A 19,856-nucleotide genomic window follows, 5' to 3' on the forward strand; every position below is an offset into this window, starting at 1 on the left:
GCAGGCTAGTAGTAGCTTAGGACAGACTTCTGAGAAGCTGATGAGTGTTTTCTTCTGATGTGAGCTGACTGGGATTTTACTTGTCATATTCCCTGTTTCCAAATTGGTATTTTAGTCACAGTAAGCATTCTCTAAAACTCACCTGAGAAGGGTCTAGAGGTGAGGTTGCTTTGGAATGGCACCAGAAGACGAATCTTCAGATGGTTCTTTACTTTTATGCATCAGTGGCCCACAAGTGACTTTTCATTAAAAATGAACATCCGGTGCTTGTGTTTATATCTATCTATGGGCATCATCGGTTTTGTATGTTTTGGTATTTTGATCATTTGTGTTTGAACTGTTTGTCCAGTCTTAACCTACCTTTCACCTTTTCTGTGGTTAATTATTTTCAGTCAGGAGAACAGATTATGTCCAGCTGTATTCCTCAGCTTCTCTACCCCCCAACCCCATATTCTCATATTTTTGATAGCCTTCATTTCTTTTTTTTTTAACCTAATTCCTTAACAGTTTTATTGATTATCACTGTTAATTAACCCACAGATTGCTTTTGGCTTCTGGATTCTCTCCTTCAGTTTACTTCTTATGGAGTGATACCTCCAAGTCTCAGCCATTCTGAAAATAGGCATCGCCCTCCAAATGGAGCAGGCTCTGCTCTTCCAGAAAGGATGGAAGGTGAGTGATCGATGGAGCCTCTTGAAGGAAGATAATTGGGTTAGATTTAACCCAGGGCTTCTGCAGTAGACTTTCTGACCAGTTCATGAAGTTGGTCTGCTAGTTGGTTCCATTGATTGGTAGTGTTCAGCAGTATGTAAGTGCCTAAAAATGTGAACAGACTGTCTCAAAGACAGTTCATGCATTTTTTTTTTCATTTGCACTTTTTATTACTAGGCTACTTAGACAAATAACTCAGCATGGAGAAGTCAGCTGTACTACACAGCCTCTTAAAAAAAGCATCCTATCATGATAGGTATCTCTGCCAGAGTCCTCAGCTTCAAACATTGACTCACATAAGGGGCACGCTTGCAGTGATGCTAGAGAAAGCACACAAATAATGGTGGTGGTTTGTGGGCTCATTCATCTCTACCCATGAAAAACCAGCCTTTTTTTCATAAAGAACTGGCCACATCCTTGACGGTTTCCTAGAAGGCTTCCTGATTGTGATAGGATCTGTTACATCAATATAGAGATTTGAAAAACTGGAAAAAAATTCATTTTTGCCCTTCCATTTTAATAGCAATATTCATGTGTGTGTGTGTGTGTGTGTGTGTGCGCGTGCGTGCGTGTGTGCGTGTGTGTGCGCACGTACCACAGGAAACCATCTACATCGTTATTCAAAGGTGCTTGAGGCCCATTTAGGAGATCCGAAACCCCGAGCTCTTCCTGCCTGCCCTCACCTGTCTTGGGCCAAACCACAGCCTCTCAATGAAACTGCGCCCAGGTAGGTGTTTCTCCTGTCCTTCCACCCTTCACTTTTTGGGGTTTGTTCCAGATGTTTAAAACTCTTCCTGTTTGTTTGGCTAGAGTGGGATTTTATTCCACATTCTGCTAGGCACAGAGAAAAACAAATTAGTCCCTGCCCTCAAGGAGCATCCATTCTACTTGGCCCATGATGCCACATGTACACAATAAGTAAATAGGAAGTGTGTACCAGCTACTACAGAATCATTTCCATGGAGAGGGGAGGAGGTAAAGAAGGGTCTCATGTTTGAAGAGGCATGCTTAAGGTGAGCTTTGACAGAAACCAGGGATCATAAGAGGTAAGAGGAAGGAGTGAATGCCAGCCCTGGCACAGAGGGGGTGAGCAGGCAGATGTGCAAGAGGGGACAGAAGATGGGTCTGGTCAACTGGAATGGGCTGGGGACAAAAGGGGTTTGGGCCTAATGTGAAACCGGAGAGATGGTTGGAGACAGATTGTGAAGGACTTTATGTGTCAGCCTAGAGATCTTTATTTGATTCTAACAGGCAGTAGGAGAGGAATTAGGCAAAGTTTAAGAATATCAGGTTGGCAGCTGTGGAGAGGATTTTAGACATTCTAATTGGATCATTTAGTCCTAGTTTCTGCCACAGAATGTGGTCATTCATTTAAGTCAGTCTCCTGATTCTGACCCCCTGAAATAGATCTCTTAGTGGGAAAAGACGGGGACCCAAGCAGGCAGAACCCTTGTTGCTCCCATACTGAATTTAATGCACTGCACAGCTAACATGGTGCCGAGCAGAAGTGGGGGTTTTCATATGAATTTCATTTCTTGTGTCTATTGAAGCATTCTTGTTTGTTGATACTTAAAGTTTATAATAAAAATGAAAATTTTTATCACAAGATAAATGTTATCTCTTGGTAGCCTGCATTAAATTGTTTTTTTTTTTTTTTTTGCATAATTAGAGTTTTGTTAAATCTAGTTAGTACATGTTTTAGAACTTGTGATTCAGTTAGTATCCCTTGAACAAAGATACAGACTCAGGCTGGATGCTGCTGGCTTCCATTTCTAAGTCATCTTCCCCATTTGCTCCATTGAAGTTTAAGAAGACACAGAGCACCTTCTCAAACCTTGAGTGTGATGTCCATGGTATATTAGGGCCATGGCTTTAAGGCTGGTTGGCATTGGAGACCATCTAGTCTGGCTTGATTTATAGACTGCATGTTAAAGAAACTGCTCAGTGACTCGGTGTAGGCATGCAGGTTGGAGATGGGAGCGCGGCAGCTACTTGTGGGCTCACTGTGGGCCCTCCCTCTGACCCCAGGTCCAGAGCTCTTCCCACGGGGCAACCCCACACCGCTCTGGCTCTTCCTCACATTTGGATGCCACATTCTGAATATTTGACTGAAGAAGGGACACATTGGTAAAGTTGCCACATATTAATTGAGGTTAGAAGAATGTTATCTTGCAGATTTTATAGGAAAGTCTAGAAAAACCAGTCAAATTTGAAATGTGGCATATTAATGCTTAAAATCCAAAACCAGGTCTTCAAGATCCAACTAAATAGAGCCATTTTAAAATAGAGCTTGGAGCGGAGCCCTGGTCAGGCCTGGCCCTGACTGGGAGGAGTGTGGAAGGTCCTGTAGGTGTCCTGGGGTTGGGGGAGGCCTGGCCACAAGCAAAAGGAAAGCTCACCTTTGTGCTTCAAGTGCTTGTACCTGGCGTGAGCCCATTGAGTATGTCATGTCATCTGGAAGCCCCTGTCAGGCCCTAAGCATGGCCCTGTGCCTTTTAACTCCTTGAGTGTGTCATTGGGATGCACATTGTTCTAGTGTGCTTACTGATCTGTGTAGAAACACACACACACACACACACACACACACACACGAGTGCTGTTACTCCAGACCCAAGGCACAAGACATTTCAAATAAGCAGTATATGAGAGGTGCCTGTGGCTGGTCCCTAAGACCTTATCCCGTTGCCCCTTCCTTTCTCTGTCTTTCCCTCTTCCTCTTCAATTTGCCCCACCCTCACAACCTTCTTCCTTTATTCTTAGCCCAGCCTCCTTTGAAGGGCCATATCTTACCTGGGTATCTTGGCTATTTCGACCTAATAGGAACTCCTAATGACTTAGAAGATGAACACAGGTACTTGGGGCTCCACATTACAGACAGGCTATCTCTGGGGCACTGAAATTAGCGACTCTTTCCCTGGGCCCTGAACCTTTGGGTAGGGGCCTTGTGACGCCAGAGCAAACCAGACTGCTGAGGAGTGACTCAAGGAAGCAGCTTCAGAAGAGAAGGTCCAGGAGAGACTGGGGTGCTCCTGAGAAGTGTGACTAGGAAGCATCCAAGTCAGTCTCTCTACCTCATGGTCACACTGCAGACTGCATTAAACCTGTTAAGCAGGTGCTTTCCTGCTGGCAGGGCTCCCTGTCCCTCTTTTCTGCACACACCCCTGAGGCCAAGCTTGTTCTTTGATGATGTCTGCCTTGGCTCTCCCTTCCTTGGCCCAGGAGGTGCTTTTCATCCCACCCCTTGCTTTTTATAGCCTCCTTTTTGCTGTATGGTGGTGTCCCAGAGGAAAGCACTGACCTCAGGGGGTCCTTACACTGCCATCATCAGACCATTGGCCCCATTCAATAACCACATTTGGCTTCTCAGTCATTTCATTGTCTTTAGTTAGGGTACCTTCAATAGAAAATATTTGTTAAAATTGGAAGATCTGTCATGTTACCCTCACACGCCCTTCTCTTGCCAAAGTTTTCATAACTCGGTGCTTTTCACTTCCAGATCAGTATCCCATCTTGTCGAATTCTCTCATTTTCCCCCACCAAGCTTCCCTCTTCTTACTATCTCCCATCTTGTTCACTTAAAACCTACAGGAAGGCTCTGTGGTATGGTGAAGACGTCTTCAGCTTTGGGGTCCAAATTCAAGGCCTTGCTTTGCCACTTCCTTCCTGAGTGATCTTGGATAGTCATTTCCATTTCTGAGACTGTTTTCTCATGTGAAATGAGGGGATCTACAGTCCTTTCCACCTCTGAATCCTGTGGTATCCTGGCCTTCCTGCATTACCATAATAGTAGCATTCAAACCAAATTAAATGTCCAACTTGATCAAGCTAAAACTCAGCATGTGAAGTCAGACCACCCAAATCTGGTGACCCATTTTGGGTAAACTCCAGAAAAATCCATGCAGTATTGCCGGGTTTAAGACAGATTCTGGTCATATGACCACAGGGTCAGAGATTGAGAGCTGGAAGGGGACTTAGGGGGCAGCAGAGAAGGACACTGAGGGACTGAGAGGATGAGTGACTTGGTCGGGTCATGTAGCTAAGAATGATCTGATCTGGGTCTTTCGGACTGTTCCATGTGCTACTCAGATGGAGAACGCTGTCAAGGGCACATGGAAAACAAGTGTGGGGCAAGGGTCTGAGCTCAGATCACCCGTGTTTGCTTCTAACTATGCTCGCGCTCTGCGTGGCGTTGTAGCCAGTGCAGACGTCCGCGCTCGGGCTCTGTGGCCCTGCCCAGAAACGCCCTGCGCCCTTTAGGCCTCGGGCAGGCAGGAGAACCGCCAGGACCATGCTTTGGACGAGTTTCCAGCTCTGCTTCTGTCTGGGGTTTGCACACACTGAGCCTTTCACACAAAACAGGCGGAGCCACATCCCTAGCCCATAGAGGGTTATCAGTAGGTGATGAGGGCAGGGAGGTGGATCCAGGCAACGTCAGAGCGCTTGGCAGTCTCCTCATGCTTTTCTTGTGGAGAAGGTGGGGCTGTGAGCTAGACAACACGCAGTTAGATGGATCCAGAGCCAGCGGACTGACCAGACCCGAGAATCATTATTAACCACGCCGTGTCAGCTTCGGGGAGGTCTCCGGTGGTTCTCCAGTTCTCAAGAATTGGCTTTGACCCGAGAGCAGTTTTTCCAGTAATTGAGTCAAGGCAGAAGTGGTGCCATGACATGGAAGGTTCAGAAGGAGGTGGCGGTGTCATTACCTGTTGGCTGAGAGTTGGTGCCATCTGTGCTGAGAGAGGCCTCGTTTCCACAGTTAGAGGGGTGGTGTCACATGGCCAGGGAGCTGGAAAGCTGGGCTTCTGACAGCTGGTCCATTGCCCTCAGTTATACTCTGCCGTTACAAGAATCAGACACTTCGTTTTTCTAATATTTCCTCATTTAGCATTTTGTGCGATTGCATTTAAAAACCCTCCCAGATTAGTATCGGCTGTACATCTGCCACCTCTCTTCATGGTGTGTGGTCCATTGTCAGCCAGTCAGGTTATTAAGAGGATCTGTATTAATAATGGAATTCGCCATGGATAATTCCTTTGCCTACAAATGACATTACTAAATAAATGAATTCCAGAATGTTGAGCTAATCAAATTTCATGCATTCCAATTTGTATCCAGTTACATGGATTACCCCATATGAATATCCCATAAGCAACCCCCAATTTAATAAAATTGTACCTTTAAAAGTCAAATTTGTCATAGCTAAAATAGCCATCAGAAAAGCCTTTATTGGGTATCAGCTGTGTGCCAGGCCCTGTGCTAAATAAGCACAACCCTGTTCCCTCAAGTAGAAGGGGCTTCTCAGAGGTCTCCCCCTGCAGTAGCTCCTCAGCCTGGGCTTCCATTCCTCTGCCTAGATGGATATGCAGGTCTGCCCAGTTTTAGGTTGTCCTTGTCTTAACTGGCTGAGCTCTGTCATTTTTATTTAGAGCCAGAGTAAAAGTGACAAGTCAACCCTAATGGATCTCAAATGTGAGTCAGTAACAAACAGACCACAGGGAAACAAAAGGGAATCGCCTGTCCTGTTTTTCTCTCTTTTCCCTCTTTGAATTGTAGGATCTGCAGCTTTTCTGATCGTCTTCTCTTCCTCCTGCCTCAGTGCTCTGCCCCCCACTCTGATGCTCTGATGGGCAAGGGTCCATCGGGGTCAGAATCCCTGAACAGTGATCCTTCTTAACTGGGGTCCTTTCTCCAATACAAAAGCTCTACCATGACATGGGCCCTGTTTGCAAATGCTCAGTGTGGGCTCCCGGTACAGCTGATCAGGAGCCCCAGTGCTGCTGAGAGCCAGCTCTCAGACCAGTGCCTGAAAAGTAAAGCTGCATCGGATTGGAAGCTTCCAGCAGATTTTCAGTCATACATCCAGGCTTTTCTAAGCCCTCCTGTGCATGGAGATGAGCATGAAAGAGCCTGTCCTCAGGAAGCCTGCATTCTATCTGCATAATTAGCTACAAAGTTTATGCATGGTGGTTTTGGGAAGAGGGAAGTAGGACCAGGGCATCAGGATAGGCTTCCTGTAGCAGATAGCCCTGAGCTTTGAAGAAAGCTAGAAATTGTGTGAAATGGGGGCCTGCATCTTCTAGAGGCAGGAGGGAGCCCCAGGAGGGCAGTGGCATGGCCAGACCTGTGCCCTACAGGATCAGTTTGGCAGCTGTATGAACAGTAGATTGGAGGTTAAAGACCAAAGAGGACCTTGTTAGACCAGCCCCTACAAGAAGTGATGAAGCAGGGTCCTGGCAGTGAGAGGAGACAGGAGAGGGGATGGATGTGGTATGCCATGTGGGCTCTCCATGGAGTACTAACGTTAGTATAATATAATGGTATAATGTGTGAAAAGAAGGCACTGGGAGCCTAGAAGTCTGAGCTATTATCCCTTTGTGACACTGCCTAGTCATGAAACCTTAGGCAGACTCTTTCCCCTTCTTGGAGCATCAGTCTCCTCATCTGTAAAATGGGGATCACTTTTTTAAAACTGCCTCCTTCATAGTATTGTCGTGAGGGAAGTGCAAGGCAGATGTGGGTGGTTATCAGAATGGCATGTTTACTTGCATATGGGGGCTAGCCAGCTCAGATCTGCTCACAGCTGCTTTTAGGTATTTGCTAAAGTTTCCTGGGCCAGCTAAGTGCTCATTGTTTTTTAAACTGTTTTCCTCAGTAATCTTTGGAAACATCAAAAGTTATTGTCGATTGACCTGGACAAGATGGCTTTACCCAGTTTTCGAACCAATCGGCCCCAAGTAAGACCTTTGTCTCCTGGAGAAAGCGGGGCTTGGGACATTCCAGGGGGTAAGTGTTTAAGTGGGTCATTGTTGCCTGGAACCAAATTATAGTATTTAGAACAGTTAGAGCAAGCGATGACAAAAAAGAATCATTTCTGTCCTTCCTGAGAAGCTCTTGATTCAGTTCCAAAGTGGGCCTTCCCTTCGTTGTGTAGGCCAGCTTTGTTTTGAAAGCTCCCCCTTAGTGGTGTGCAGATTTTGCTTTTGGCAGGTAGAGCCTCACCCCCTGCCTCTGTTCTAAACTGGAGGTTCCAGATCAGGAACTAGCTCTTCCTGCCTGGAGCCCTAAGTCGTAGGAGAACCTGGGGCTATCGGGCTGCAGTTTGGGGTTGTGACTGTAAGGGGATGGAAATGTCTGAGCCTACTCCTTAGGGCCATTCAAGGGCCCTCCCTGGGTCTTCCAAGGGGATTGCATCCTGGCAGGGGTGTCTGTGGAAACTGCAGAGCAGTGTGGGATGGACAGCCTTTAACTGCTCCAGGAGGCTTAAGAATCTCTAGGGAGTTACAGCAGACTTTTGAGTAGGGGTCTGACCAGAGATTCACATAAGCCAGCGATCAGTTCCTCACAGCATTCAAGGGTCTCCTCCTAGTGTGAAGACATGAGCCTTGAGGAAATCAATCCCTTTTTTTTTTTTTTTTTGCCTTTTGGAAGGGGGAAGGTAGAGCAGTTGGGGGTTAAGTGACTTGCCCAAGGTCACACGGCTAGTTTTGTGTTTGTGTTAAGTGTCTGAGGCCAGATTTGAACTAAGGTCCTCCTGACTGCAGGGCTGGTGGTCTATTCACTGCACCACCTAGCTGCCCTGAGGAAATCAATCTTGTCCTTTGGTAAGCCAAAAGGATACCTCCTGATACTTGTGACTCCTCCAGTGGTAAAACGGCAACTCTGAAGATGACAGAATTTCTTTGATTCATTCTCTGTTGCTGTCACAGGTGTTCAAGGGGTATTTCAGACTTTTAAAAAGCACCTTTGCTCAGTTAATGTATGCTCTTTTTCATCTCTGCTGAGCTTGAGCCTTTCAAAGAAGCTGAAATGTCCCAATGTACATATGACCAGTTTTTTTACTGACCTGTTAATTTAACCTTTGTTCTCTAGGAATAATGCCTGGTCGCTATAATCAGGACGTAGGACAGACAATTCCAGTGTTTGCCTTCTTGGGTGCCATGGTAGTTCTGGCTTTCTTTGTGGTGCAAATCAACAAAGCTAAAAGCAGGCCCAAGAGAAGAAAACCGAGGGTCAAGCGCCCCCAGCTCATGCAGCAGGTGCATCCACCAAAGACCCCTTCAGTGTGATGTCCCAGAAGCTAAGCCCCGTCACCAAAGAGGGCCCCCTTGAATGGCCTCAGGGGACAGCAGATGGTTGTTGCTGGTGAAGATTTCTCATGCAGGGGCGTCACCCATCTAAAAGTGATCTCATTTTTCACTAAATTTTGCCCATTCCAAATGGGCCTGGTCCACATGCAGTGGGATGGACTGAGCTCTCATGAAACATCATCTCGGTGCCCTTGGCCCCTGGCAGAAGGGGCTCCTCCAGTTGGCCATGCACAGAAACTCCATGGAGGAGCAGCTGGATGTACCACGCCAAAGACTTGAAGATTCCAGAGGGTTGTCGGGCTGCTTTTAGCGAGACGAGAAAGAGACTTTTGAAACAGAAGAAAATCCTGACCAAATGGAAATGTTTGTTAAAGGCTATTTTCTATATTTATTGTTGGAAAAAGTCACTTTAGGAACTTAACGGTATTTGGAAACAAAACTATTTTTTGGCAATGGAATGCAATTTTTTAATATTACATCAAGAGGAGTAACAAGCTCCATCCGTCTTTATGATGCAAAAGGGACAGACTGAGACTGGAAGGAAACTAGCACAAATCTGTGAGACATAGACCTTCACTTTATTTTTATAAGTACCAACTGCCATGATTTTTTGTAATTTTGGGTCTTGATTTCACCATTGTTGGTGAAGGAAATTTTCAATAAATATACATTATCTATAAGAAGCTGAAAACGTTGCCTTGCAGCCTCTTTTTCCACCCCCATCATCTGTTTTACAGACAACTAGCTGAGCAGCTTCTGAAACAGCCTGCCTACTTCTTGATCCCCAGTGAATCTTCCCCCTCAGTCCTTCACTGAGTGAGTAATTAATGTGTTTTTCCCTACCCCAGCTGACCACTCATCTGCCGCCCCATCTGAGGAGAAGACAAGGCAGTGGGGAGGGAGGGACCCAGGCTAGCGTCCACGTGGGATTTTAGATGGGGATGGGGATGGGTCACATGGACTAGAAAGCTTGCAGAGTTGTGGGAGGAATAGAGCAGCTGGGGGCCCCAAACAGGGACGGTCAGGTGGCTTGTCACACAGTATCTACCCCCTCTCGGCCGCTGCTGTCGCTTCAAGAGTCTTAGAACTGACACTTTTCCATGTCTCCGTGGAGCTCTTTTTCTGCTCCTTCCCCCATTCAGAGCCACGGGTGACACAGATGGCCTCTGGATACCTCTGTCTGTCTATGCATGTACACACTATATGAAAATGTAGGAATGTTAAGCAGGTTGTTACAGAGCAGCTTCTTTATCCCCACGGGCCACCAGTGTCCCACCATGTGTTTAAAAAATTCCCTTCAACTGATACCCCACTGTTGGAGAGCTACAGTGATCCACTGAGAGAAAGGAATGAAGAAAGGAAAACTTTTTAAAACTTAAAAAGGTAAAAGTCCTAATGTACACTGGGCCAGGTTTGTCAAGAGACCTAGGCCCTAATCCTGACTCTGCCACTAACTAGTGGGGATGTCGGTTGACCTTGGATAATTCATTTCCCTTCTCTTTGTCAGTTTCCTCATCAAATGTCAGGACTGAACAGGATATGCTTAAGGTTCCTTTCAGCTTTAAGATTCTCTGACCTTATGACTTTCTGTTAAATTGACTGTGAAGACACATTTCTTCCTGATTTTTGGACCAACCATCCTGGGATTCTTCACAAGTTTCAGGCTTTGTACTTAGCCACATCGTTAACTTTGCCCATGAAATGGGAAGATCATAACTCTCATTGGCCATTTTGATTTAGAATGGCTGGACATGTTCTATCTTGATAGCCCAGATAGGAGTGATGGCTTGAGATCAGTCAGCCCCTGAGTGAGGAGAGGGCAGACAAAGGCAGGGCTTGGGCAATCACTGACTCAGGGAGGTCAGGTACTCTGGGCCCTTCTGGATCATGATGAGACCGAGTAGTCAGTTGAAGACAGGTTAACATGACAAAGCTTTGGCAAGCCAGTGAGTGCAATTCCAAGGTTTAACCTTTCCTTCCAACAAACCTGTGGAGTATTAGGGCAAGTTCTGAATGTATCCCTCTTTTATAGATGAGGGAACAAGCTCACAGAGGTCCCAGATCAAACTACTGAGTGATGTCAGAGCTAGGATTTGTCAGAGCTCGGCTCCAGAACTCATTGCCAACCTAGACAAAGCATACCTGCGCAGACTGGCTTTAAAAAAGGTCTCTCACCTCTGACCTGACACTCATTCTCATTGTGAGTGTGCAGAGATGAACTAGGGAGCCTGGGGGGTAGGCAAAGAAGGTTAAGGTTGATTTGGATCAAAGATAGAGATTTGTAACTTCACCCAAGATGCCATCTCTAAGATTCAGGCAGGAACCCTGACTATAGAGACCCAGACAATGTTTCATTGTGGTTAGCAAAAATGGAGACTACTGCCCAGTCTTTCATGACTCACATCCTTCTCTCCATTTCCTCTTACAGTCCTATACTCATCATATAAAACAAATGTTTGATTTTCCTTTATACACATGACTGTCTATCATGTGTCTGTGTGGGGTGGGAAACATGAGTGGTTCTATAGAAACCTAATCACACTGTAATAAACACTCTAATAGTAATAGACATTGATTTGGTGGAAAGAACCCTGTAGGGGGGATCAGAAGATGGAGGTTTGAGTCCCAGCCCTGTCGCTAACTAGCTGTGTACCCCTAGGCAAGTCCCATCCCATCTCTGAACCTTAACTTTCTTTTCTGTAAAATCCGAATGTTGGGCCAAATCTCAGTCAACAAGCATTTTTTTGTTATCCCTAAGGTCCATTCCAGGTCTTAGATTCTACATGCTATTCTTAGCCATTTCTTTTTCTTTAATATGAGGGTAATTATTTTATTGAACACAAGATGCTAACAGCAAGATGCAAATAGTCAAATGATTCATTTTCTATCAAAAGGTAAATTTACTTTCCTTTTCATACCCAGATGTATGAGGAACAATTGCAGAGAAACATTTAAATGTCTTAGTTTGCAAATATTTAAATTGTAATTGCCTTCAAGGGAGGTCAGGCATACTTGTAGGTGATCTTGGTCCATCATCAACACATCTCACAATGAAATGTAAAATTTTGCTCTGTTAGACCTATTAACTTTGTCTCAGCTCAGCCTTGATCCATTTGTTTTCTGAGAACCCTACAGGAGCCCAGAGTGTTAGATCCTGGTGTTAAATTAAGCCAGACCTGACTTGGAGTCTGGACTTTGTCACTTACTAACTGTGTGGTCTTGGGGAAAATCATTTCTATTTCTTCAAGCCTATTTCTCCATCTGTCAAGTCAGGTTACTCCCTCCCTACCTCACAGGGCTATTGCAGTGACCATGAATCTTAGATTTAGAGCTAGAAATGACCTTAGGAAGCATTTAATCTCATATCTTCCTTTGACCAATGAAGACATGATAGAACAATGGGCTTAGAGGACTTGACCAAGGCCATGCAAGTAGTAGTAAGTAGTAGATTGAGGATTTCGTACATCTCTTGCTGGCCCAAGCTCAAGACTTTGTATGCTTTGCACCAGGATGCTGATCTCCCCATTAATGGCAAAAGTAAATAGTGGGGACCTGTCCTAGATCTTTCCAGATGATAAAAGTTTCAAAATAAAAGAAATTAATCAAATGGTAGCATAAATTCTAAAATAAGTCCTGTACAAATGGGAGACATTAATATTATCTATTCCATGGCCTTGTTATGACTGCATTCTAATTATATATGGATCTGTTTGCTGCAACCCACCTGCAGTCTCCTCTCTGTACACCTGAGATAGATGGGAGGTAAGCTGCACTTGAAATAGCATCTTAAGAACCTTTTGAAACCCTTTTTCCCCTTCAGTTGAGAATAGCAATTGTTAACATTTTTTCCTCTCTCTGGACTTATAAGCCTAGTACCACTGATATTTCCAAGGGAGAGCATGGTACTGTGGACAAAGGAGAAGAAACCATGCATTCCAGTCCTACCTGCCAGCCTTTAGCTTCTGCTCTATATGGACAAGGCTGCTTTTTCCCAGTCTGGACTGTGAGCATCATTAAACTTTTAAGCCATCTACCTGAGTGGGTGCAACTTCCTACAAACTCTTAGAATTATACAATAAATAAAGGTTGATATCACCTTTTTTTTGCCTAAAACTTCACATTCTTCCTACAGAACTTGACTCCAGAATTTTGGGTCCCAGGCAGTTTGTTGGAAGCAGAAAAAAAAAATGCCTTTAAAAACCAGAGAATTCTTGTTATCCAGTTACTAGAAGCCTGAGGATAGTGATTCCTTCCATTCTCCCAGAGTTTTACAACCTTTCTTTTATGACACACACTCTTGATGTGTCTTATGTTTTCTCACACTGGGCTGAGGTTAGGAGAAGGGAAAAAATTGATTATCCAAAGAACAAGAAGAATAGAGGCAGGTAGAAGATGGCAGAATCAGGAAATGAAAGAGTAGACTATGGGTGGTGGGAATGCCTTTGATAGCTCATGACTGAACCCAACCAACGAGGGTTTATTTTGATCCCCTGAAGGTAGGTTTGCAGATTGCTGTAGATGCTGGGTTGTGTGTTTATGGTACCCTCAAAGGGTTGTCTTGGAGGAGATGTCCACAGAATCTTCAAAGGTTAGACACACTTTCCTAAAACCTAACTTACTACACGTGTGTACAACCTGGAGAGTCCCATGGGAAGTGCCAGGAATGACCTTTCAATGAGAAATAAGTTAGAAATTAAACAGAGATAAGTTGTTTCCCTGTGCAACTACCAGAGAAGCTAATGAACATTTCAAAAGATTTAACTGTAAGGTTAAATGACTTGGATGCCCAAGTAAAGACTACCAGGTAGGTATTGCTGTGGATAGAGCAATGGATTTAGATTCAGAAAGAACCCAATTCAAATATTTTTGTTTGTTTGTTTTTGTTTTACAGTTGAAAGGTATTTTATTTTTTTAAAAATTTGTTTATTTTTAGTTTTCAACATTCATTTTCCACAAGATTTTGAGTTACAAATTTTTCCCTGTCTTTTCCCTACACCCACCCCAAAATAGCGATTCTACTGAATACCCATTCCCCCAATCTGCCCTCTCTTATATCCTCTCCCATCCCACCTCTGACGCTCTAGTAGGGCAAGATGGATTTCTGTACCCCAGTGCCTATGCATCTTATTTCCCAGTTACATGTAAAAAAAAAATTATTTTTTAACATTTGATTTTAAAACTTTGATTTCCAGATTCTTTCCCTTCTTCCCTTATCACCCACCCCTACTGGGAGGAAAAGTGATTCAATATAGGTTATACATGTGTAGTTATGCAAAACATTTCCAAAGATATATTGTGAAAGAATGACTGACTTCATTTCCCTCCATACTATCCCGCCCCCTACTTTTTCTATTTTGACCTTGTCCCTTTTCAAAGTTGTGTACTTCTAACTACCCTCCCCCCCAATCTGCCCTCCTTTCTGTCATCCCCCTTCTTATCCCTTTCTCCCCTACGTTCTCGTAGGGTAAGATGCCCAATTTAGTGTGTATGTTTTTCCCTCCTTAAGCCAAATTCAATGAGAGTAAAGTTGACCCATTCCCTTTTGCCTTCCTGTTCTTCCCCTCCATTGTAACAGTTTTCTCTTGCCTCTTTTATATGAGTTAATTTATCTTATTCTTTCTTTATCTCCTCTCATTATATTACTCTCACCTCTTAATTTTGTTTTTTAGATATCGTCCCTTTCTATTCAACTGATCCTGTGCCCTCTGTGTATACATGTACCAATATATACACACACTCACATATGTATTTATACACACATACACCCTCCTATATAAACAAATGTATGTATACATATATATTCCCATCAACTGTCCTCAGACTGAGAAAAGTCTCATGAGTTACAATTATCGTTTTACCATATAGGAATGTAAATAGTTCTATTTTAATAAGTTCCTTATGATTTCTTTTCCCTGTTTACCTTCTCTTGCTTCTTGTATTTGAAAGTCAGATTTTTCTATTCAACTCTGGTTTTTTCATCAAGAATGCTTGAAAGTCCTCTATTTCATTGAATGACAATATTTTCCCCTAAAACATTATACTCAGTTTTGCTAGGTAGGTGATTCTTGTTTTTTTTTTTCTTTTGTATTTTAATTTCTTTTGTTAAATATTTCCCAATTACATTTTTTTCATTTTTCAAATGCTTTATTAACTTCTGATTTACATCATTCATTTCCTCCAGATTTTGAGTAACAAATTTTCTCCCCGTTTTTCCCCTACCTACCGCCCCAAAATAGCAGTCCCACAGGATATCCCCTCCTCCAATCTGCTCTCTCCCATATCTTCTCCCATACCCCCTTCTACTTTTCCAGTAGGGCATGGTGGATCTCTATGCCCCAGTGTTTGTATATCTTATTTCCCAATTACATGTAAAATAGCATTAATAATAATATATGTATATTTGATTTTAAAACTTTGAATTCCAGTTCCTTTTCCTCCGGGAGCCATCGGGCGGAGAGGAGCGTGGCTCTTACTCTCCGGTACCCGCCATGGCTTGTGAACATACGCCCCTTGATATCTGTGTACTCCGAAAAGGGGAAGCATCTGGCAAAAATGTTACCTTGCCTGCTGTCTTTAAGGCTCCTATTCGTCCAGATATTGTGAATTTTGTTCATACCAACTTGAGGAAAAACAACTGGCACCCTTATGCTGTCAGTGAATGAGCAGGTCGTCAAACCAGTGCTGAGTCTTGGGGCACTGGCAGAGCTGTTACTCGAATTCCTTGTGTTCAGGGTGGAGGGACTCACCGCTCTCTGGCCAGGGTGCTTTTGGAAATATGTGCTGAGGAGGTCGCATGTTTGTTCCTACCAAGACTTGGCGCCATTGGCATCACAGAGTAAATACAACACAAAAACGTTATGCCATCTGCTCTGCATTGGCAGCCTCTGCCCTGTCGGCACTGGTCATGTCAAAAGGTCATTGAATTGAAGAAGTCCCAGAACTTCCTCTAGTGGTTGAAGAGAAAGTTGAGGGGTATAAGAAGACCAAGGAAGCAGTTTTGCTGCTTGAGAAACTGAAGTCATGGAATGACATCAAAAAGGTCTATGCTTCTCAGCAAATGAGAGCTGGTAAGGGTAAAATGAGAAACTGTTGTCGGATCCAGCATCAGGGACCTTGTATCATCTATAATGAAGACAATGGTATTATCAAGGCCTTCAGAAACATTCCTGGTATCACTCTACTTAATGTGAGTAAATTGAACCTTTTGAGACTTGCTCCTGGTGGGCATGTGGGGCATTTCTGTATTTGGACTGAAAGTGCTTTCCACAAGTTGGATGACCTGTATGGTACATGGCGCAGGCCTGCCACCCTGAAGAGTCACTACAATCTTCCCATGCACAAGATAACCAACACAGACCTTACCAGGATTTTGAAAAGCCCACAAATCTGGAGGGCCCTCCGTGCACCATGCAAAAAGATTCATAGACAAGTACTCAAGAAGAACCTACTGAAGAACTTGAGAATCATGGTGAAACTGAACCCATATGCCAAGACAATACCCTGGAATACAGTTCTGCACCAGGCTAAGAATCGGAGAATTAGAGAAAACAAAAGAGCTGCTGCACTAAAGAAGATTATGGAGGCAAAGAAAGCAGCCGAGCAGAAGAAACTTGCAGGTAATAAGAAGGTTGCAGGAGCAAAGAAGGTTCCAGGGCAAAAGAAACCAGCAGAAAAGAAGCCTGCTGCATAAACTCAGCATATTAGTTTATCCATTGGGCCACAATCCATTATGGCAATATTGTGAATTTCTAAAGAATAAATATTCAGAGTGGCTTTGGGGAAAAAAAAACTGGAAAAATATTTCTTTCAGAAAGTATTCAATTTTGACCAAAAAAACCCAACAACAACAACAACAAAAACCCTTTGAATTCCAGATTTGTTCCCTTCCTCCCTTGTCACCCACCCTTACTGGGAAGATAAGCAATTCAGTATAGATTGTACATGTGTAGCTAATGCAGAACATTAACATAGTAGATATATTGTAAAAGACTGACTATATTTCCCTCCCTCCTATGCCACCACCTACTTGTTACTATTCTCTACTTTGATCCCATCCCTTTTCAAAAGTGGGTGCTTCCAACTTCCCTCCCCCCCAGCCTACCCTCCCTTTCATCATCCCCCCTCTTATCCCCTTCCCCCTAATCTCCTGTAGGGTGAGATACCCTATTTAGTGTGTATTTCATTCCCTCCCCGAGCCAAATTCAGTGAGAATAAGGTTGACTCATTCACTTTTGCCTTCCTATAATTTCCCTCCATTATAACCCTTTTCCCTTGCCTCTTCTTTATGAGATAGTTTACTCCATTCTGTTTCTCTCCATCTCCTCTCATTATATTCCTCTCTCACCTCTTAATTTCCCCTTTTAAGTATCATCCCTTCCTATTAAATTGGTCCATGTCCTCTATCTATGTATACTTGTAAGCATATATACACACATTCACACGCTGGTATACCCTCTAATGTAAACATATATATTTCTATTCCCTTCAACTATTTTCATACTGAGAAAAGTTTCATCAGTTACAATTATTGTTTTTCCATATAGGAATGTTAATAGTTCACCTTTGATCAGTGACTTATGATTTCTTTTCTCTGTTTACTTTCTCAAGTTTCTCTTGCTTCTTGTATCTGGATGTCAGATTTTCTATTCAACTCTGGCTTTTTCATTAAGAATGCTTGAAAGTCCTCTATTCCACTGAATGACCATATTTTCCCCTGAAAGATGATACTCAGTTTTCCTGGGTAGGTGATTCTTGGTTTTAATCCCAGCTCCTTTGACCTCCGGAATATCCTATTCCATGCCCTTTGATCCCTCAGTGTAGAAGCTGCCAGATCCTGTGTTATCCTGATTGTGTTTCCACAATATTCAAATTATTTCTTCCTGGTTGATTGTAATATTCTCCCCTTGATCTAGGAATTCCGGAACTGACTATAATATTCCTAGAAGTTTTCTTTTTGGGATCTTTTTCAGGAGGTGATCGGTGGATTCTTTCAACCTCTATTTTGCCTTCTGGTTCTAAAACATCAGGGCAATTTTCCTTGAGAACTTCCTGGAGGATGATTTCTAGGTTCTTACTTTGATCATGGCTTTGAGGTAGTCCAGTAATTTTTAAATTATCTCTCCTGGATCTATTTTCCAGGTCAGTGGTTTTTCCCATGAGATATTTCACATTGCCTTCTATTCTTTCATTTGTTTGGATCTGTTTAACATCATCTTGATTTCTCTTAAAGTCACTAGTTTCTCTTTGCTCCAGTCTAAATCCAAGGGAATGATTCTCCTCATTAAGCTTTTGAGATGCTTTTTCCATCTGGCAAATTCGGCTTTTCAAGGCATTCCTCTCCTTATTTCCTTTTTGAGCCTCTTTTGCCATTTGAATTAGTCTGTTTTTTTAGGTGGTATTTTCCTCAGGCTGTTGACTCTCATTTCGTAATTTTCTTGCATTGTTCTCATTTCTCTTCCCAATTTTTCCTCCACTTCTCTTGTCTGCTTCTTAAGGTCCTCTATGGCCTCTAACCAGCTCATATTTTCCTTTGAAGCTTTTGGTGCAGGAGTTCTGACTTCACTGTCTTCCTCCTGTTCCATGCTTTGCTTCTTTCTGTCCCCAAAATAGAAGTCTAATGTTGGAGTCTTCTGTTTGTTTTTCTTCCTTTGTCTGGTCATGTCACGCCTCAGTCACTTGACCCCTGGGCTTTTTGCCACAGTAGGACTCTGCCACCAGATAGGGGAGCTTTCGTCCCAAATGCTGGGGTTTTCTCAGCTGCTGGAGGTATTAGTTGGGTGCCCTCTCTGAGGCCTCCACACTCTCTGGCAAGCTGGACACACACCCCAGGACCTCCACCCTAGACCACAATCCAGATCCAAGTGATTAAAGCAAGAGCGATTACCCCTCAGACTGTTTGCTTGGTCCCCTTACACTCTGCAGGCCAGGAGCTGAAGCTGCAACGTGGCAGGGCTGGCTGTGCTGGTGTCTCAGAAGCTTCTCACCCTGGGGGCAAAAGCTGATGCACTCCCAACTGGTCCCAAAGTCCACAGTGCACTGACCTCTCACTTTGTCCTTTGCATCTATGTGTTGATGAATCTGGAAATGGCCACAGCTGCTGCTGATGTGGAGTCCCTCCGACCTGAGGCTGGTCAGGCCCGCCCTCTGAGCGGGGCCTTGGCATGGGGCTGGGCTTGGCTCCCAGAGCACTGCGCTGGCCTATTCCTGCTGGCCTGTTGGGCTGGCCTTCTCTGTTAGCTTCTCTGTCATTTTGTGTGTTCTGCAGCTCCAAAGTTTGTTTAGAGTCCCCTTTTACATGGATTGGGGAAGGTGGAAGCTGGAGCCCTGAGGAGGTCTCCGCCATCTTGACTCCTCCCCTGATTCTTGGTTTTAATCCTAGCTCCTTTGACCTCCGGAATATCATATTCCCAGCCCTTCAATCCCTTATTGTAGAAGCTGCTAGATCTTGTGTTATCCTGATTGTGTTTCCACCATACTCAAATTATTTCTTCTTGGCCACTAGTAATATTTTCTGCTTGACCTGGGAACTCTGGAATTTGGCTATAATATTCTTATGATTTTTCTTTTTGGGATCTTTTTGAAGAGGAAATCAGTGAATTATTTCAACCTCTATTTTGCCCTCTGGTTCTAAAATATCAGGGCAATTTTCCTTGAGAATTACTTAAAGGATGGTTTTTAGGTTCTTTTTTTGATCATGGCTTTCACGTAGTCCAATAATTTTTAAATTATCTCTCCTGAATCTATTTTCCAGGTCAGTGTTTTTTTCCAGTGAGATATTTCACATTGCTTTCTTTTTTTTTTTCATTTGTTTGGATCTGTTTTATAGTATCTTGATTTCTCATAAAGTCATCAGCTTCCATGTGCTCCAATCTAATTTTGAAGGAATTATTTTCTTCAGTGAGTTTTTGAAATTTCTTTTCCATCTGACAAATTCGACTTTTTAAGGCTTTTGGGGCCTCTTTTGCCATTTGAGTTAGTCTATTTTTAAGGTATTATTTTCTTTAGGCAGGTTGTTGACTCACTTTTCATGATTTTCTTGTATCATTTTCATTTCTCTTC

General features: G+C 43.5%; 1 protein-coding gene and 1 pseudogene across 3 annotated transcripts in view; both read left to right on the forward strand.

Moving 5' to 3' along the window:
* The window catches only part of MBTPS1 (membrane bound transcription factor peptidase, site 1), a 70,591-nt gene extending 61,102 nt beyond the window's left edge, over positions 1 to 9,489 (forward strand). For all 3 annotated transcript variants that reach the window (XM_069085659.1, XM_069085660.1, XM_069085658.1), the window contains 4 exons: positions 541 to 672; positions 1,312 to 1,438; positions 7,364 to 7,494; positions 8,581 to 9,489. In XM_069085659.1, the coding sequence (XP_068941760.1) occupies positions 541 to 672; positions 1,312 to 1,438; positions 7,364 to 7,494; positions 8,581 to 8,777 (587 nt within the window). In that variant the 3' untranslated portion in view covers positions 8,778 to 9,489. The remainder of the gene's footprint in view (positions 1 to 540; positions 673 to 1,311; positions 1,439 to 7,363; positions 7,495 to 8,580) is intronic.
* A 5,626-nt stretch (positions 9,490 to 15,115) lies between these two features.
* Positions 15,116 to 16,596, forward strand: LOC138159595 (large ribosomal subunit protein uL4 pseudogene; annotated as a pseudogene).
* Positions 16,597 to 19,856: the final 3,260 nt, after the last annotated feature.

This window comes from Petaurus breviceps, unplaced genomic scaffold (genome assembly GCF_028583685.1).
Source record: "Petaurus breviceps papuanus isolate PSGF00001 unplaced genomic scaffold, PetGlider_PUasm1.0 176, whole genome shotgun sequence".
In the NCBI taxonomy this organism is placed as follows: domain Eukaryota; kingdom Metazoa; phylum Chordata; class Mammalia; order Diprotodontia; family Petauridae; genus Petaurus; species Petaurus breviceps.